Source organism: Bubalus bubalis, chromosome 12 (genome assembly GCF_019923935.1).
Source record: "Bubalus bubalis isolate 160015118507 breed Murrah chromosome 12, NDDB_SH_1, whole genome shotgun sequence".
NCBI classification, from domain to species: Eukaryota; Metazoa; Chordata; class Mammalia; order Artiodactyla; family Bovidae; genus Bubalus; species Bubalus bubalis.
The window spans coordinates 97,870,236-97,889,304 of record NC_059168.1 but is presented as its reverse complement, the minus strand read 5'-3'; the positions used below and the strand labels follow the sequence as shown (position 1 = coordinate 97,889,304).

The 19,069-nt window shown below is 53.8% G+C and overlaps 1 protein-coding gene across 11 annotated transcripts in view; it reads left to right on the top strand.

The window, feature by feature from the left end:
• SH2D3C (SH2 domain containing 3C) overlaps nucleotides 1-19,069 on the top strand; it is a 33,137-nt gene extending 14,068 nt beyond the window's left edge. For 2 of the 11 annotated variants that reach the window (XM_025261698.3, XM_025261699.3), the window contains 11 exons: nucleotides 159-198; nucleotides 5,397-5,513; nucleotides 7,209-7,337; nucleotides 8,800-9,254; nucleotides 10,776-10,900; nucleotides 12,414-12,949; nucleotides 13,904-14,019; nucleotides 14,998-15,169; nucleotides 15,747-15,858; nucleotides 16,230-16,436; nucleotides 18,425-19,069. In XM_025261698.3, coding sequence (XP_025117483.1) covers nucleotides 159-198; nucleotides 5,397-5,513; nucleotides 7,209-7,337; nucleotides 8,800-9,254; nucleotides 10,776-10,900; nucleotides 12,414-12,949; nucleotides 13,904-14,019; nucleotides 14,998-15,169; nucleotides 15,747-15,858; nucleotides 16,230-16,436; nucleotides 18,425-18,600 — 2,185 coding nt within the window. In that variant the 3' untranslated portion in view covers nucleotides 18,601-19,069. The other 9 variants (XM_006074481.4, XM_006074483.4, XM_006074482.4 and 6 more) reach the window with 7 other exon arrangements.

Sequence of the window (19,069 nt, the reverse complement as noted above, 5' to 3'; positions counted from 1 at the left end):
TGGAGAAGTAGCCCAGCCTGCCAATTCCACCCAGTGCTATCACCCGTAGTGCTCAGTCCTGCAGGCGCTCAGTGCTGGCACCAGACAGGTGGGCAGAGGCTGGCAGCTGAGGATCCAGGCAGGGCTGGGAACCACTCACCTCTCTTCTCTCCTTCCAGGGCCACTGCAGAGCCGGAGGCTGGCGGGGACTATGTGAAGGTAAGAGGGGCTGGGCAGGGGACACTGAGGGGGCCCAGAGCCAGTTCCAGGAAGGGCAGAGTCCTTTTCTGGCCTCTTTAGAAGTCAGACCTCACCCACTGTTCTCAGAAGGAGAAGGTCTAGGGGTCAGGGCAGCCTAAGGGGTCTGCTTTCGCTCCAAGCAACTTCTTCCCAGGCCTGCCATCATTCTTTCCTGGCCCCAACCTCAGGACTTCCCAATGTTTGTTCCCACCAGACCCCATCCAGCCGCCAGCTGGACAGGGCCCCAGGGGTGCCCCCATGGGAAGACGGGCTCTAATCCCACTTGGTCTCTGAGCTGGAACTGGAAAGGGGGAGCAGGAAAGGATGACTCAGTTCTTCATCACAGATAACACAGTCGCCTTGATCAGAAACTTAACTTGCCCTGAGCACAGGAAATGTTGAAAATGCAGTTTTGAAATAATAATGATAACAACCATAATACGGCGGAACATTTTGAGTGCCTACTGTGTGCAGAGTCCTGTGCTGGCTGCTGGCACTGAAGGGGAGTCAGTTCTGAGCTATTTATATGAATGAGGTCTTTGATTTCTCCCCTCATCATTGGGCCTTCTTGTGCACGTGTATGGATGGGAAACTTGAGGCCCAGAGAAGTGCAGTGACTTGCCCACAGCTGCACAGCTACTGCAGGGCTGAACTGGGATTGCTGTCAAAGTTTATTTGCTCCCAAGACCATGGACAGAGCTCTTGGCCTTCCTTATCCAGGAGTACCACCCTGAGCTAGGTCCTCTCTCTGAGTATGGAGCACGGGGCAAGGAGCACCAGGCCCTGTGTTTCAAGGGCTCCTGGCCCATGTGGGATCAAAGGAGAACCACTCAATGGTCTGGGCTTGTGTTTTGTCATCCAGCGCACCCTAATTTTAGAGTCAGACCTTCTACTTATTTGCCACATGACTTTGGGTGTGTGTGTGTCACCTCTCTGAGCCTCAGTGTTCACCTATGTGAAATGGGGTAACAGTGGTACCTCCAACCCAGGGTTTCTATGGGCTCAATGAATCCACGCCCATTCAGGGGGGCATCTTGTCTGGTTCCTGACCCCAGGGACTTTCCATCACCCACAATATTGCCTGGAAAGCCCTGTGTAAGTGATCAGTAATGAGCACTGTGGGAAGTGCTCAGATTGCTGTCCCTTAACATCAGCAGAAGGCTCGATAAGAAGCCATTGGGGCTGTGGAGGTAGGAGATGACTTTCAGCTCAGGAGCTGGGAATGAGGAGATCAAGGACGGCTTTCTGGAGGAGGAGGCATTGAAGCCAAGCCATTGCAATTGACCAGGAATATGCACCAACACCCTCTCTCCAAAGAGAAAGCTGGAAAGAAGATAAAGATAAGCAGAGATGGGTGGTGGAATGATCCAGGCAGAGGTAAGAGTGTGGGTGAGGTCAGAAAGTGAGCTGAGTGAGCCCAGGAAATGCAGCCCAGGGCTGCAGCAAGTTGAGCTGGAGCTGCTGCCAGGATTTGGGCCCTGGCTTCTCATCCAGAGCCCTGGCATCACTGTGGGACAGAGGCCTCAGGGAGAACCAGCCCCAAAGCCAGTGGTCGACCACAGAGGCATGTATTTGAGCACCTCACAAATCCCAGTTGCAAGGTAATGAGATCCCCATCACCGATGGTAGTGAGATCCCTGTGAGGATTACTAGCTTTGTATTTTTCCTTTAGTTTATGGGGCTGAAAAAATGTAATTAAAAATGCCATAAAAGAAAGAATACCCACACACCAGAACTAATTAAACAGTCTCCTAAAGAATGAACTCAAAGGAATATTAGTTTTAGCTTTAAGCCTCAGAAGAGAATGGAATCAATAGTCAGTTACCCAAAGTCCATTCCTCACCTTACATGCTCAGCTGCCAGAACTCCAGGGTTCTCAGATCATGATGCAAGTACTTTGATTCTAAGGCAAGGATTCTGAAGTTCCAAGACCATAAAATTTCATGTCCATGCTCAGAGCTTCAGATGTATTTACAGAAAATAATCAAACATCTGAGAGGTGAACAGAGAGGTGAACTCATCTACCTAAGGTCACACAGCCTGCCACAAGATTTGAACTCCAGGCCTGACTGATGCAGTCAGCGATGACTCTCTTTGCACTGAAGAGCCTACAGCCAAAGGTCCGGATTCTAAGACACTAAGCTTGAAATAGCAGGCATTTCTTGAGCACTTGCTTCATGTCTGGCAGCTTATATGCATCAGCTCAGCCAATGCTTACCCGAGTTCTGTGAGATCGGCACAGGTATGTTTTCCAGATGAGTAAGTCTGGGCTGCAAGAGAAGGGACTGGTTGGGTGGAGGTGGGGCACCGCTAGTTGAAGCCAGGCTGATTCCCAAACCCCAGAGCCTTACTGAGTTTTCTTCCCCACCCCCAGTCTGTCAATGACATCCCGCATTTCCCAGAAGAGTGTATGATTCCAAGTCAGAGATGAGAAATCCTGGACTCGGGGAGATTTCCTTAGGCCACAAAGGATTTGGTTAAATGTCTACAGGGATTTTTCCAGCTTTAGACATGGTTTAATTCAAAATCTCTGCCCTCTCCGGGTCAGTAAGGGGAGAGGTGAGTGGGGGAGACAGGACCACCGCCCCCCCCCGCCCCCACCCCACGCCTTTTCCCAGCCCACGCCATCCTTCTGCCCTCTTGACGCCCCCCTTGGTAGGTCCTCAGCTCCGCATCCCCAGACTCCGGGCTGCCGGGGCTGGAGGGCGGGGGACTGGGGGGCGAGGGGGCGGGGAGTCGGGGGCGGGAGGAGGGAGGAACAATGGCCCCCTCCCCTCCCGGGGCTGGCTGGAGGGTGGGGTCTCCCCGCCCCGCCTCCCTGCTCCTCCCCCGACAAGGCGATGAGGTAATCGCGCCGCCGAGAGGCACGCGCAGCCGGTGCCCAGCCCGGTCGGTCCCGCGCCCCTGCCCCGCCGGCCGCCGCCCCCTGCACCGTCCCGGCCCCGGTCGCCCGGCCCCACCATGACCGAGCGGTGCAGCCTGTGGAGCGCCCTGTCGGCCGCCGCCTGCTGCTTCTACCGCGGCTCCTTCGTGCAGGTGCAGGTGAGGGGGCGGCTCGGCCCCCGCCAGGCGCTCCGAGCTGGGACCCCGGGCGCTCGCCCGGGCAGCCAGGGGAACCTCAGCCTGCGGCGCCGCGCAGGGTCCGGCGGGGCAGGGGCTGGGGGCAGCGGGCTGCGGGAGGGGGCGGGGTCGCCCCAGCCTCACCTTTGGGCGCCCAGACGCTCCGCAGGGTGAGGGTCCAGCCGCCCCTCCCGAGACTTGGGGCTGCGGAGGCTGCCGTTCCGGTTGTTTCTGCCTCCTCCGCAGGGAGGAGCTGAGCTGGGGCACTGGGTACCAGGAGATGGGGTCTCCGGCGTCCTGCCGGTTATCCTGCGAGCACTCCGGCCCCTGCATCTGACCCGGGCAGACTGACTCCCGCATTGTACCGGGGGGCGCTGGGCCGGGGTCCAAAGGCTGAGAGAGGGATGGGAAGCTGAGGGGATGCTGCCGCGGCTGCGGCCGGAGCGCCCGCGACTCTCCTGCCCTCTAGGTGGGCTCGGGCATGCTTGGGGCGCGGGGCTCCTAGCCCAGCTGGCCGGGCAGTGCGGGACGGCGCCGTAGCAGTGAAAGGGTTAAACGGAAGGGGGTGGAGGGGAGGACCCGGACCCCGCCTCTCTGCGGAGCATCATCTGGGGATGGCTTTGCCTAGGGTTGCCTGACTGAAGGGAGCTAGACGGGTCTGGCTGGGCACTGGCTGTTGCGAAGGGGTTAAGACCTTGACCCGGGGTCTCCGCGCTTTCGCCTCTCAAGCCCCGTGGGAGACGCTGGGCGCATCACTTCTGCGCTCCCCCAGGCTCTCTCTCTCTCTCTCTCTCTCTCTCTCACACACACACACACACACACACATACACACATATATACACGCACGCTTCGAGCCCGCCTGAATGACTGCCCTGCCGGCGGCTGAGCGCAGCATCCCTGCACCCGCCAATCAGGCGCTCGCAGGCCGGGAGGCGGTGAGATCATCTCTGGCCAATAGCAATGCTCCCGGGCGCAGGGATGCTGCATTCGCGCCCCAGCACCCACTCCCTTTGGGAGCTAGGGACCCCCGGGTCGAAGGTGAGGAAGAGGGCACAGGGACCCTAGGGTTCCCTAACTTCAGGTGACTGGGATGACCCAGTTCGTCCGCCAGATTCTCCCTAACGGTTGATTATGGTTGGAAAAGCAAGCCCAGTCTCCCACCCCCTATTTATGGCCCAGAGAGGGAAACTGACTGGCTCAAGGCCACACAGTGGCAGGCAGAGTCTTGGGACCCGGTTCCTTCCCCCGCAGCCCTCTCCCCTTCTTTGCCCCCCGTCCCTCTTGCTGCAGCTGTGATACTGGGGCAACTTCTCAACTGCATGCTCTTTGTCAAGGAGGAATCTCCCCCATGACTTGCACTCTTCCCTCCCCAGGGTGTGGTGTGGTTTAGGAGAGGGGCCAGGACCCTGCAGACTAGGGAACGCCATGGAGAAGTGTAGGAACCTGAGAAGGCCCAAATGTCAGCTCACCCTGGAACTCCCTGCCTTTCTGGGGGATCAGTTTCTACTCTGGGCAGGGGATGTTCAGAATCCCCATCTCCAGGCCCTGCCTTTTCCTGAGCACTCATCTGTGTCACCCACTCCCACCATCTGTCCCCAGAGCCTTACAGGCTCCTCACAGCTCAGAATTTTATGAGCCCATCGCCAAGCTGCTCCTGCCACCAGTCTTGCCCACCTTGGAGAGTGTTTCATTGTCTTCCCAAGCTGTCTGCCTGGAATCCTCTCTGACCCACCCCACCCTATTCCCTGCACCCCATCAATGGTTGTCTAAATACCCTTCCCCCAGTCCCCACCCCGACACTCCACCCTGCCCTGCCATTGCCTGGAACACACTCCAGGCCCTCTCCACACAGCTGATCGAACCTACCCCAATGCTTTAAAAACCCTCTGCAGCTCTGCTGTGGCCTCTGGGTTAATCTCAGCTTCCCAAGACAGATTCACAGCCCTGCCACGCCTGCCCCTGCCACCCCCCAGCCCTTCTGAAGCTTCTTCCTCCACCCCCAGGGCCTTAGCTCTTTCTACAGGGCCCTGAGTTTGCCACTCTCTTCCCAGAGCTCTTTCTTGCCCACTTGGTTGCCTGTCAGTCCCCACTGTAATCCTTTTGTTTGGCTCATTCAGGTCTCGGTGGAGACATCACCTCTTCAGGGACTCCCTGACCAGATGAGGAGGGACATGCTCATCTCCTCCTGGAGCTCCCTGTGTGTCTCTGAGCATCCAGAAACCCTAGGATTGCTTGTCAGTATCTGCATAGCTCCCCTAGGGCTGAGGCTGCCTGTACTGATGACCTTGGATTCAGTCCCTGGCATAAGACCTGTCCTAGAGTGGGGGTTCCATCAATGTGGACATAGTGGAGTCAGAAATTCAAGATATCTCTGAAGCTGGGAAATGGGGTGTCTTAGGAGCAGTGTAGACTGAGGTAAACTGAGGCAGTAGAAGCAGAGGGATAACAAATGGAGTGGCAGGGTTAGGCTCTGAGAACTGTGAAAGGTCAGAGGAGGCAGGGAGTGGACTGGAAGCCACTGGACCCTGGTGAGGAGTGGCTCCTGGGGAGAGATTGCCCTTTAGTGACCCCCTTCATCTGTCTTGCTGCCTGGTCAGTTCTGGGCCAGATCTATCCGTCCTGGACCAGCCATCTTTGGGGCCTGGAGTTGGGGAAAGGAGCAATGTTACATGTTCTCAGAGTGACAAGCACATCTGTGGGCTGGTTGCAGTGCTTTGGAGTATTGTCGCCTTTCATCCTTGCAACCTGGTGAGGCAGGTTCTGCAATTGTACCCATTTTATAGAGGAAGAAACTGAGGCCCTGGGGATTCATACAACATAGCCAGAATTGGGCAAGGGCTTCCCTGGTGGCTCAGATGATAAAGTGTCTGCCTGCAATGCAGGAGACCCGGGTTTGATTCGGGTCAGGAAGATCCCCTGGAGAAGGAAATGGCAATCCACTCCAGCACTCTTGCCTGGAAAATCCCATGGATGGAGGAGCCTGATAGGCTACAGTCCATGGGGTTGCAAAGAGTCAGACACGACTGAATGACTTCACTTTCACTTTCTGTGGTGGGAATGTACCTGGCAGCAGGGACTCCCATCTCCCTGTTCTTAGGCTTCCAACCCCAGGCCACAGCAACCAGGAAACCAGGAATCTCCCCCTTGGGCAGGTGGAAAGAGGGATCCTGGGCATTAGCCCCAGTGAGTGACCTCGGGCTTCCCTGCTGGGCTGGTTGCCCCATCTAGCAGGGATTGCTTGGGATAGCAAGGAAGAAGGGGCTTTGTGAACTATAAAGGACATCACAGATGCCTTTGGCAGGGGCCTCTGCGTCCCTCTTTGTAGCTGCCTCCTCCACCCCTGTATAATTCACTGCCCCAGAATGTATCCTCATCCACACAGCCCTGTTTTTGTCCATGGTTTTACCTGAGTACTTGCTGTCTTATCCACTTGTAGAAATCCTCCCTCCCCCACTTCCAGATCAGTTTGGTGTCCTTGGTACAAAATGAATTTCATGAGTGCCATCTCCTCCAGGAAGCCTTCCTAGACCACTCTACCTGGCCTAGACTCCATCTCCCTTTTGAAAGCTACCCAGCTCTTTGCCGCTGTCCAATACTGTGGTGCTGACTGCAGTCTGCTGAAATACTTGTGTTGCTTTTGCCTCCTGTCTTAGACAAGGAGCTTCTTTGAGGACAGGCTTGTTTATTTCCCTGTCTACCCTGGCAATAATGCAGTGCCTAGCACACAGTAGGCACTTTTTGGTGTATTTAATTGAGATTCCTCTACACCTACTGGGATAGGGACTCATGGGTGAGAACCTTTCTGGCATCTGTGCCTAAGTGTTCCCAGAGTCCCGGGATGGAATGAGTTCACCTGAGGTGGGGGAAGTTGGGAGGGAAGGAGGAAGGGGCTTCAGACTGGATGCCAACTTTTGCTGTCTTCTGCCTAGTTCTCCAAGGAGAAGTACATCTTAGACTCATCGCCTGAGAAATTGCACAAGGAGTTGGAGGAAGAGCTCAAACTCAGCAGCACAGATCTCCGCAGCCATGCCTGGTACCACGGCCGCATCCCACGTGAGGTGAGTGGGCCCTGAGCTGGGACCCCAGCCCTAGACCCTTCCCCTCACCGCCTTGGCCAGTCCCAGACCAGAAAAGCTCCAACTATCATTCGGTGGGTTCAATCAGAGTAGAGGATGAGGTCTAGCTCTGCCATTTAACTGACTGCGTGACCTTGAACAAGTCTCTTTACCTCTCTGAGCCCCAGTTTCCTCACCTATAACATTGAGGATATGGGGCTTCTCTGGTGGTCCAGTGGTTTAGACTCTGTGCTTCCACTGCAGGGGCCACAGGTTTGATCCCTGGTCAGGGAACTAAGATCCCACATGCTGCAAGGTGTGGGCTAAATAAATTAATTAATTAAGTGGAGGCTAATAATAGTACCTACTGTAAAGGTTGGTTGTGAGAATTCCCAGGTGGCTCTATTGGTAAAGAACTCGCCTGCCAATGCAGGAGGCATAAGAGATGCAGGTTTGATTCCTGAGTCAGGAAGATCCCCTGGAGGAGGGCATGGTAACCCACTCTAGTTTTCTTGCCTGGAGAATCCCAAACGCAGAGGAGCCTAGTGGGCTATGGTCCATAGGGTCACAAAGAGTCAGACACAACTAAAGTAACTCAGCAGGTGAGAATTAAATGAGTTAATTTATGTGAGGTGCTTAACATGATGTCTGATATAACATGATGTCATATGAGCTCAATGAACATTGTCCTTTATGGTGGTGGTGGTGGTTATTACTATTAACACTAATATTTTTAGTTACTGTTATAGGTCTATACATCAGCCTCTTATGTGTTTGGTTAGTGAATATCAGCACTTCAGTGATTCCATTTTGATAAGGTTGACTTAATGGGCTGAGGCATAGGCTTGGGCTAACAGTCACCTGTTCTTCCATTTTTCATGCTTGCTATAAATCTTTGTCAATTATAAACTCTGCCAGCTCCTGTGCTGGGCACCAAGGATGCAGAGATAAAATAGGTGGTGACTTCCCTCGACAGCTGGTAGTCCAGGGTAGGGGTCGACAGGCAGGCAGTCAGAACCCAGTGGGAGAAGCTCAAGAATGGATTGCCCGGCAGGGGGTGTGGGCTGCCCCAAGGAAGGGGTGCTGAGGAGACAGGCCATTGTGGAATGGATAGTTCACCAGGTGAGCAGGAATGGGAGGATATTCAGCCCAGAGACATGCCAGAGCCCTGGCTGTTTGGAGGAAGAAGGATGGGGAATTCACTGTGCCCAGTGAGATCCCTGAGAAGGAGTAGGTCTGAGACCTGAGTTTCAGATCTTGGGGACTCCCTTTCCAGAGTGCTATGTCCCTCCTCCATGTCCGAGGCTCTGTGCTCAGACCCACGGCTTCTGGCCGAGATGCACCCTTTGAATCTGGGTCGTTGGGTCCCCCTCCCAAGCTTCAGCTGTCTCTGTTGACTGTGTGCCCCAGACCCAGGGTCTGGCCCTCTCCCGCCCCGCTCCAGCCTGACCCTTGCCTCTTCCAGGTCTCGGAGACCCTGGTGCAGCGCAACGGTGACTTCCTCATCCGGGACTCGCTCACCAGCCTGGGTGACTACGTGCTCACGTGCCGCTGGCGCAACCAGGCCTTGCACTTCAAGATCAACAAGGTGGTGGTGAAGGCGGGTGAGAGCTACACCCACATCCAGTACCTGTTCGAGCAGGAGAGCTTCGACCACGTGCCGGCCCTGGTGCGGTACCACGTGGGCAGCCGCAAGGCTGTGTCAGAGCAGAGTGGTGCCATCATCTACTGCCCGGTCAACCGCACCTTCCCGCTGCGCTACCTGGAGGCCTGCTATGGCCTGGGCCAGGGCGGGGGCAAGGCCACCAGCCCTGCCAGCCCCTCGGGCCCCAAGGGCAGCCACATGAAGCGGCGGAGCGTCACCATGACCGATGGGCTCACTGCTGACAAGGTCACCCGCAGCGATGGCTGCCCCACCAGGTGAGTGAGAACCCACATTCGGCCTCAGTCTTCCCATCTGTCAAGTGGGAGTGTCAGTAATGTGAGTGCTGATGGGAAAAGGAGAGGCCCAGTCACACTGGTCTGGGGTAAAATGACTGCCCTGGAGCCTCAGTGTGTGCAGAACAAGAGGAGGAAGCTCCCACCATGCTGAGTGGGGTGTGGAGCCCAGTCGCAGTCTCAGCTCTGCTACAACTAGCTGTGCGCCCTTGGCCCTGACCTTCCTCCTCTCTTGCCTCCACGTGCCGACCTATAAAGAGCCCTCACTCAGAAAGCTCCCTCGGGTCTGGAGGAGCCCTGGGTGCTGTCCTGTCCCAGGCAAGGACCTGATCCCTATTGCTAATGCTACCCCACCTCACCCCACCTAACTAGGCCCAGGTGGGCATCAGAACAGAGCACTTTGCAAACCATCGCACAGGGAGTGGAATGTTTTCAGCGACATTTTTGATGACACCCAGATGTCTGGGGCTTGGTGACACTGGGCCCTGATCCGAGGACAAGCCACAGCTGCAAATCATTCCTGAAGCCCTACTGTGCACCCGGCCCTCTCCTGATGCTGTTCTCAACCTCACTGATTCCCATGTCCCCTGGGAGGTGGCTTCTGCCCATTCTGCCACTTTGTAGATGAGAACTAGGCTTGAAGAGGGGTAGCTGCTTGCTAGAGAGTTGTAGGACCAAGATTCAGACCCAGGTTCACAACTCCAAAGTCTGTGCCCCTAGTTTCTATGGCTTCCCTGGCTGTTTGAAGCAAGACGTGCCATCTTTTGGGGCTTCTCAGGTGGTGCTAGTGGTAAAGAACCCGCCTGCCAATGCAGGAGACAAGAGATGCAGGTTCGATCCCTGAATCAGGAAGATCCCCTGGAGTAAGAAATGGCAACCCACTCCAGTATTCTTGCCTGGAGAATCCCATGGACAGAGAAATCTGGCAGGCTACATTCCATAGGGTCGCAAAGAGTCAGTTACGAATGAAGTGACTTAGCACTCAACGTGCTTGCTTCAGCACTTCCATAGGTCCCATTTCCCTGGACCTGGACTGCGTGCTGTCAGCCAAGGAACTGCTGGTTGGATACCCTGTGGGGAGTAACCACTTGGCCTGTGGTTTGGAACCAGTGATTAAAACAGTGCCAGGATCTACAGGCCATGTGTGCCCAAGGCATCCTGAGTAATAGTGTGGGATCAGTGAGGAGAGGCCAGGACCATGGGTTTGGCTCCCTTGGCCTGGCCATCTTTCTTGCTAGCCTCTCTCCCCAGACCATTCTTCAAGTTGGGGGCAAGTTTCCCAGGGAAGAGAACAGTTGTGCAGGTCGTGGACTGAACAAGCCCTTCCTCCTCTGGGCTTCAGTTTTTGTACCTGCCAGGTGGGAGGTTGGACGTGATCATTTCTAAGCCTTTTCTGCTTCTGAAGTTCAGCAGATCTAGGATGGAGGCAGAGGTGGGTGTCCTAATGCTAGCTGAGGACCCTGACCTCTGGGCTCCTTGCTCATGAAGGTGTCTGCTCCACAGCACATCACTGCCCCACCCCCGGGAATCCATCCGCAACTGTGCACTCAGCATGGACCAGATCCAAGACCTGCACTCGCCCATGGCCCCTATCTCCGAGAGCCCCAGCTCCCCTGCCTATAGTACCGGTATGGCCAGTGGAGGGGGGCGCGTGGGGGTCTGGTGGGGGTGGCCTCGTGTGCCCATGTGTGCGCTGTCTGACGATTTCTGTGACAGTGTTTGATCATGTGTGCCTCTTCGTCTTATCTGAGAGACATGCCCTGCAACAGTGGATACTAAAACTATCCATGTTGACATGCAAAACATAGCCATGGCTGGTTCATTCTGCAACAATTCACTGAGTCCCTGTTGGATACCAGGCACTGTGGATGTGGTTTCCATGCATTCTCTTGAATGCTGCTGAATCTGGGCTCCAATGCTATGAAGTTTGTGCAGTCAGCAACACTCAGTCCCCATTGGTCAAGAGCCTCCGCATGTGAGGAGCCACTTGACCAGGCCCTGTTATTGGCTGGGATTTAATGTATCCCTGATTCCAAATGGTGGGATCCAACTGGACTGGTCAAGCTTGCTTTATTCATTTATTTTTTCTTTTAAATAGATCTTTTCAGAGAAGTTCTACATTCCCAGCAAAATTGAGCAGAAAGCACAGAGCACTGTGCATTTTTTTTTTTAATATAAAGAAGATTTCTACTGTAGAAACATGCCACTAGCTCATTTCTGGAAGAAAAAAAAATAATGTTTTCAGCAGGCCATACCACATATTGTCCACATGGCAGGCAAAGCGTGCAGAGGGGAAGTCCAGGGGAACCTTTGCTGGGAAATGCCCTGTTGCCATGTAGATGTCTATATGGGTTGTCACAAATTCTTCTCTAACTACAGGCCCGCCAGCTTGTCATAACTGCCAACTTGCCTTCCAAACAACACCCCTGAGTGTAAATGTCAAGATGCTTTGCCACAAATTATTTATTGGACAACTTCTAAGCAACATGGCACAGGGAAGTACCCAGGAGTGAGGACTCAACACCTGGTTTTGAATCCCAGCTCTACCCTTTGCTGGTTGGGTGACCTTAGGCAGGTCAGCTGGCTTCTCTGAGTCTCACTTTTCTCATCTGAAGAATGAGGATCATAAAAGTACTCATGCACAGGATGTTGAGAGGGTTAAACAGATTAAGGGGCAGAGAAGGATCTCGCAGGCAGTTAGAACTCAATAAACATCACCTCTAATTTTGGATGATGGTTTTACTGTTTTGACCGGTGTAGCTACAGCATGTCACCAGCTCCCAGAACACATGTCCTCAATAAATCCTTATTATTAATTCATTGAGAAATGATTCCACACAGTGAACTCCAGCAAGTGCTTAGCTTCTCTGAATCACAGAAAGCTCCTTCAAGTAGCTCAGTGGTTCCCCAAGGCTGCAGCAGCCTTAGGGTAAGAAAGTCTGACCCCTGGGGTCCAGGGAATTTGAAAATATCACTGAGGGCTGGTCAATGTGCCAGTGTCAGCTGGGCCTGGCCTGGGTACAGGGAGGTGGGATATCACCCCTGTAGGGTGGGTGGAGCTTGTCCTCTGGGAAAGCAGTGGGGGAATCACACTGGCTAGGGAGTCATGGTAACTAGTTGTCTCTCTTTATTTCCCTGCAGTGACCCGTGTCCACGCCGCCCCTGCCGCCCCCTCAGCCACAGCACTGCCCACCTCCCCTGTCACACGCCGCTCCAGCGAACCCCAGCTGTGTCCCGGAAGTGCTCCAAAGCCCCACGGGGAGTCGGACAAGGGCCCTTACTCCAGCCCCTCCCACACCCTCTGCAAGGCCTCCCCATCACCATCGCTCAGCAGCTACAGTGACCCGGACTCTGGCCATTACTGCCAGCTCCAGCCTCCTGTCCGTGGCAGCCGAGAGTGGGCAGCAGCTGAAGCCTCTGGCCGCCAGGCCAGGAGCTATGGGGAGAAGCTTAAGGAACTGTCAGAAAACGGGGCCCCCGAAGGGGACTGGGGCAGAACCTTCACAGTCCCTGTTGTGGAAGCCACCTCTTCCTTTAACCCGGCTACCTTCCAGTCACTGTTGATCCCCAAGGATAACCGGCCGCTGGAGGTGGGCCTCCTGCGTAAGGTCAAGGAGCTGCTGGCAGAGGTCGATGCCCGGACACTGGCCCGGCACGTTACCAAGGTTGACTGCCTGGTAGGTGCTGGGCGCACACTGGGGCAGTGGTATACCTTTATCCTCTAGCTTTGGGACAGGGGTTAGGGTGGTGAGGAACTGGCCCCCACATCCCCAAGTAGAGTGAGTGGTCCTGGATTCTGACTTCATGGCTGCCCTTTACTTGCTGTGTGACTCTGACTAATCACTTTACCTCTCTGGGCTCCCATTTTCTCCTTGGAAAAAAAAAAGCAAAAGCTGAGATACTCTTGCTTCCTCCAGATGTCAGTTTGGCACTGGAACCGAGGAGTCCTGAAAACTAGTGGTGTCTGGCTCCCTGGGACACTTTTTGAGCCCGGTGAGAGTTGGTCTGGCCAGTCCAGGGACTATAAGAGGCCGGACTCCCCACCCCCACCCCCCTAGTGGACAAAACTCATTGTTTAGGTCCATAAATTGTTAATGCCTGGGCCTTTGCTTTGAATGAATCCTGCCCATCTAAGGACCCTAACTTGATCTATGCCTCAGTTTCTCCCTCTGAAGTTTGGGGTGTGTGTGTGTGTGTGTGTGTGTGTTGGGGAGGGGAACACTGATTATTTGGTCACACTTGTCTCTGAGCTCAAGAAGAAAGAAAAGAAACAGCGCTGAGATGCGGCGCTGTGAAGAGTGCTAGGCATGAAGGAAGAAGCCCTGGGTTCTAGGTCCAGTGTATGACCTAGGACAAGCCCTTTCCCTCCCTGGACCTTATTTCTTCTGGAATGAGTGTCCTGGGCACCTCTGGCACATGTCAGACCCCACTGGGCATTTTTCCATTTATCCTGCATTTCATAGATGGGGAGAGTGAAACTTATTTGCTCCATGTCAGAGGGTTAGTCATAAACCTGGAATTCAGAGCCGGCTTCCCAGCCAGGCTGCCCTGCTAGATAAAGCTCTCTGACTCCCAGATGGCTTGGGCTAGCCCTGACAGGAAATTAATCAGCCCTCTGGGCGTCCTTGTAGGTTGCTAGGATACTGGGCGTTACCAAGGAGATGCAGACCCTAATGGGAGTCCGCTGGGGCATGGAGCTGCTCACTCTCCCCCATGGCCGGCAGCTACGACTAGACCTGCTGGAAAGGTAAGGCGCGCGCACACGGGAGTCACCGGGAACCAACCCCCTGGACTACCTCGCTGCTCTTTACTGTGGCCGATTGGCCAATCGCAGTGTCTCACCCCGGCTCCCAGATCATAGCCACGCCTCCTATCCCATTGACCAATTGTTCCTGATATCCAGTTCATTCAGTCAGTTCAGTCGCTCAGTCCTATCCGACACTTTGCAACCCCATGGACTGCAGCCCGCCAGGCCTCCCCATCCATCATCAACTCCTGGAGTTTACTCAAACTCATGCCCATTGAGTCGGTGATGCCATCCAACTATCTCATCCTCTGTCATCCCCTTCTCCTCCCGCCTTCAATCTTTCCCAGCATCAGGGTCTTTTCGAATGAGTCAGTTCTTCGCATCAGGGGGTCAAAGTATTGGAGTTTCAGCTTCAGCATCAGTTCTTCCAATGAAAATTCAGGACTGATCTCCTTTAGGATAGATTGGTTGGATCTCCTTGTAGTCCAAGGGACTCTCAAGAGTCTTCTCCAACACCACAGTTCAAAAGCATCAATTCTTGGGTGCTCAGCTTTCTTTATCCAGTTCCAAGTAATCCTGGTTTTTCAAAGACTGAGTCCTTTATCTCCGAATTCACTTTCTGTATCCTCTTGACTGACCACAATCTGTGAGCCTTGGCCCGCCCATCAGCTCCGGCTTCTCTTCTTTCTTTTCTTAGAACAGCTCTGTCGGATGATTTCTGATGATTTCCTCTGATCGGTCCCACGGTCCTCAGCCTGGCGCTCACGGGTCTCTGGCCCCGCCCCCTGACTTATACTGACCAATCAGAACCCCTTAACTTTGCTTTATCCCCGCCCACACTCTGGCCGCACCCCCTAATCTCATTGACTCGTTACAACCTCTCACTTTTGGCTCTATCCTCCACCCCTCGGCGCCCAACCACAGGGACCCCAACCCTAGATCCCTGGCCCCGCCCCTCTGACCCGGCCGCTCCAACAGGTTCCACACCATGTCCATCATGCTGGCCATGGACATCCTGGGCTGCACGGGCTCCGCTGAGGAGCGGGCAGCGCTCCTGCACAAGACCATCCAGCTGGCCGCCGAGCTTCGAGGGACCATGGGCAACATGTTCAGCTTTGCTGCGGTCATGGGTGCCCTGGATATGGCCCAGGTACTGAGGGGCCCACGTAGCACTGGACATAAGCTAGTCTCTGTTGCGAGGAGCCCTGATATGTGTCCCTTTGGGACGGCTGTCTATTGAATCAGGAAGAACTTGAGGACCTTTTAGGCAGCATTGGTGACAGAGTAACTGGGAGAACTGAGTCCTTTTGGTGCTGACCTGCTTCCAGACAAAGTCTTTCCCTGTCCCTGCTCTCCGTTTCTCCACCTGTAAAATGATTGAGGAACTTTATATGAGTTGAAAGAATAAATATAAAGTGGCTAGCGTTTAGCAAGCACTGACTATGCACAAGGTACATTGAGTACTTAGAAACACTGATTCCTTAAAGCAGTCTCATGAGGAGAGTGCCTTTATTGTCCTCTCTGAGCCTTAGTTCCCTCATATGTAAAATGGGTTGTTGCGAGGACTTATGGGAGACCTGTGAAAAGCCATCAGCCCTGTCCCGGAGACCTGAATGGTGACTATACTAATAATTATTATCCCACATCTGGGTGTCGGCTCAGCATACTGGCCTGTGGCCCCAGCAGGCCCCTTCCCTGGCTAGTCGCTCATAGCCTGATCTCCCTAGATTGCCCGGCTGGAACAGACATGGGTGACCCTGCGGCAGCGACACACAGAGGGTGCCATCCTCTATGAGAAGACGCTCAAGCCATTCCTCAAGAGCCTCAATGAGGGCAAAGGTACCTCCACCATCTTGCTGTGTGGCCTCGGACGGGTTCCAGCCCTCTCTGGGCTGGCCCAGACTCTCCCAGTAGGGAGGATGTTGAGGGCTTGACTGAGCTCTGTGCAGGCCATTCTTGCGCTCACTTTCTGCACCTGGCAAATGTGTATGCCATGTCCAGGTCCAGCCTCAGCCCCTGGGCTGGGCCAAGGTGCAGTGGGTTCAGCTGGAGGAATCCAAAGGGAGGGGTTTGTCTCATGAGTCAGAATCCTGGGGGCTCTCACTGGGACCTCAGGCAGGGCCCTTCCCCTAACACATCCTTGGTTTCTGGACCTTGGTGGACGGTGGGTTGCTCTGAGACCTCTAAACGCCATGCCTCCCTCCCTGCAGAAGGCCCGCCGCTGAGCAACACCACGTTTCCTCACATCCTACCACTCATCACTCTGCTGGAATGTGACTCGGCCCCCGCCGAGGGCCCTGAGCCCTGGGGCAGCACGGAGCATGGCGTGGAGGTGGTGCTGGCCCACCTGGAGGCCGCCCGCACGGTGGCACACCATGGCGGCCTGTATCACACCAATGCCGAAGTCAAGCTGCAGGGTGAGTCACTGGTGGCGTCGGGGGGGCAAGCCACTGCTGATCCTGCAGCCTGGGCCTCCCTCCGCATAACTGGCTCTCCCTTCTTCTCCAAATATCCCTTCAGATTTCTCCATCCCTCTTTGCTGCCCCGTCTCCTTGACTTTTTTTTTTTAATTGTAGAATAATTGCTTTACAATGTTGTATTGGTTTCTGCCTTACAGCAACATGAATCAGCCATAAGTATACATATGTCCCTTCCCTCTTGAACCTCCCTCCCCATCTCATCCCACCTCTCTAGGTTGCCGCAGAGCACTGGTTGAGCTCCCTGTGCTATGCAACAACTTCCCACTAGCTCTCTATTTAACATATGATAATGTATATGTGTCAGTCTACTTCCTCAATTCGTCCCACCCCTCCCTGCCTTCTTTTTCTCACCCCTTTTCTTCACTCATTCAGCAGTTTGACAAGTAATTGTTAGTGGCAGGCACCAGGTCAGCTTGGGGGACACAGAGATGATTCAAAGAGCACAGTAGCTGTGTATCTTAGCTTCTCTGAGCCTCAGCTTTCTCATCTGTGAAGTGGGCATCCTGACAAGCCCACTTTACAAGGTTGTTTAGAAAGCAATTGGCCTGGGGCCCTGGGTCTGAGGCAGACTCACCCTGTCTTCAAGGAGCTCTCAGTTTAATCAGAAAATAGAATGCCTTCTCACAGAAGAAGCAGAGATAATGGCTTCAGACAAGCTACCTTTTACTTCTTTAGGCAATATTTAAGTCACAAAAGTTCATTGTAGACAAATTGGAAATAACAGCTGAACAAAACCCAAATAAACGAATTGCCAACAATTACCTGGTGATTGGTAAATGTCATTTTGGTATATGTCTTTCCTGTCTTTCTTCAGAAAGAACAAAACAAAACAAAAATTTGTTTATATTTACTTACAGAATGTATATATATTTCTTATGACAAATTTTGGAGCTTACAGAAAAATACAAAAAAGAAAAGAATCACCCAGTATCTTACCCCAAGTTAGCAGTGATATTTTATCTTCTAGTTATTTTATTGTTTTTTAATATTTATTTTTATTGATTTATTTATTTGGCCACACCAGGTCTTAGTCAAGGCACGCAGGATCTTTCATCTGCACTGTAGGCTGTGGGATGTTTAGTTGCAGCATTTGGAATCTTCTAGTAGTGCCATGTGGGATCTAGTTCCCTGACCAAGGACTGAACCCAGGCCCTCTGCATCAAGAGTGTGGAGTCTTATCCATTGGACCACCAGGGAAGTACCTCTAGTCATTTTAAAATTATATATTGCAGGGACTTCCCTAGTGGTCCAATGGTTAAGAATCCACCTTCCAATGCAGGGGATGCGGGTTCGATCCCTGGTCAAGGAACTAAAATCCCACATCCCTCAGGGCAACTAAACCCACAAACCACAACTACTAAGCCCATGTGCTGCAGTGAAAGAACCCACATGCTGCAATGAAGAAATATTTTTTTTTAATTATTGAAAGTGAAAAGTGAAAGTTGCTCAGTCATATCCGACTCTTTGCGACCCCATGGACTATATAGTCCATGGAATTCTGTAGGCCGGAATACTGGAGTAGGTAGCCTTTCCCTTCTCCAGGGGATCTTCCCAGCTCAGGGATCAAACCCAGGTCTCCTGCATTGCAGGTGGATTCTTTACCAGCTGAGTCACAAGGGAAGCCCAAGAATACTGGAGTGGGTAGCCTATCCCTTCTCCAGCGGATCTTCCCGACACAGGAATCCAACCAGGGTCTCCTGTGTTGCAGGTGGATTCTTTACCAACTGAACTATCAAGGAACAGTAGGACAAAGACCAGGTGTTAAACTGCTTGGTTATGTTCATCCACAAACCGTGTGGGATCCCTGGCAGAGGTGGGGGAAGGTCCCTTGGAATGGGGCCCTGAGGGATGTGGTGGCTCCCAGTAGGAGCCCCAGCCTCCCTAGCTGGATGGTGTTCCCCTGACCCCTGTGCCCCTCCCTGCAGGTTTCCAGGCCCGGCCGGAGCTCCTCGAGGTGTTCAGCACCGAGTTCCAGATGCGCCTCCTATGGGGCAGCCAGGGTGCCAGCAGCAGCCAGGCCCAACGCTATGAGAAGTTCGACAAGGTCCTCACTGCCCTCTCCCACAAACTGGAGCCTGCCATCCGCTCCAGCGAGCTGTGACCCCCACGGACCCTTCCCCTCTGCAGCTACGGGCAGCAACGGGAACAGAAGGGCACAGACGTTGCCCCAGAGCACCCCAGGGACACTGTGATAGCCTGAGAATGTTCCAGGTTCAACTCCAGGATCTCCTGTGCATCTCCAGGGTCTATGCAGACTCTGGGCTCCGTCCTACCTGCTCTACACTCACCAGGCTTCTCTTCAGGAAGAACTGGAACTCCTGTTTCTCCCTCTAGTTTCTGCTTCTCCCCTTCCTGCTGAGGGTGCCCTGTGTTTGAGCCACAGGAGGCTTCTTATACCTCCTCACTCTTCTCCGGGCATCTGTTCCTCCCACCCCCCACCCCCCCCCTCAGCCCACAATCCAAGCCTGACACCAAGGCCTCCCTCTGGCTGTAAATACATCTGTCTGTTCTGTAAATATGTGTATAGAAACCATGTTCTTTCTTTCATAGAATAAACTTTTATGACTCTT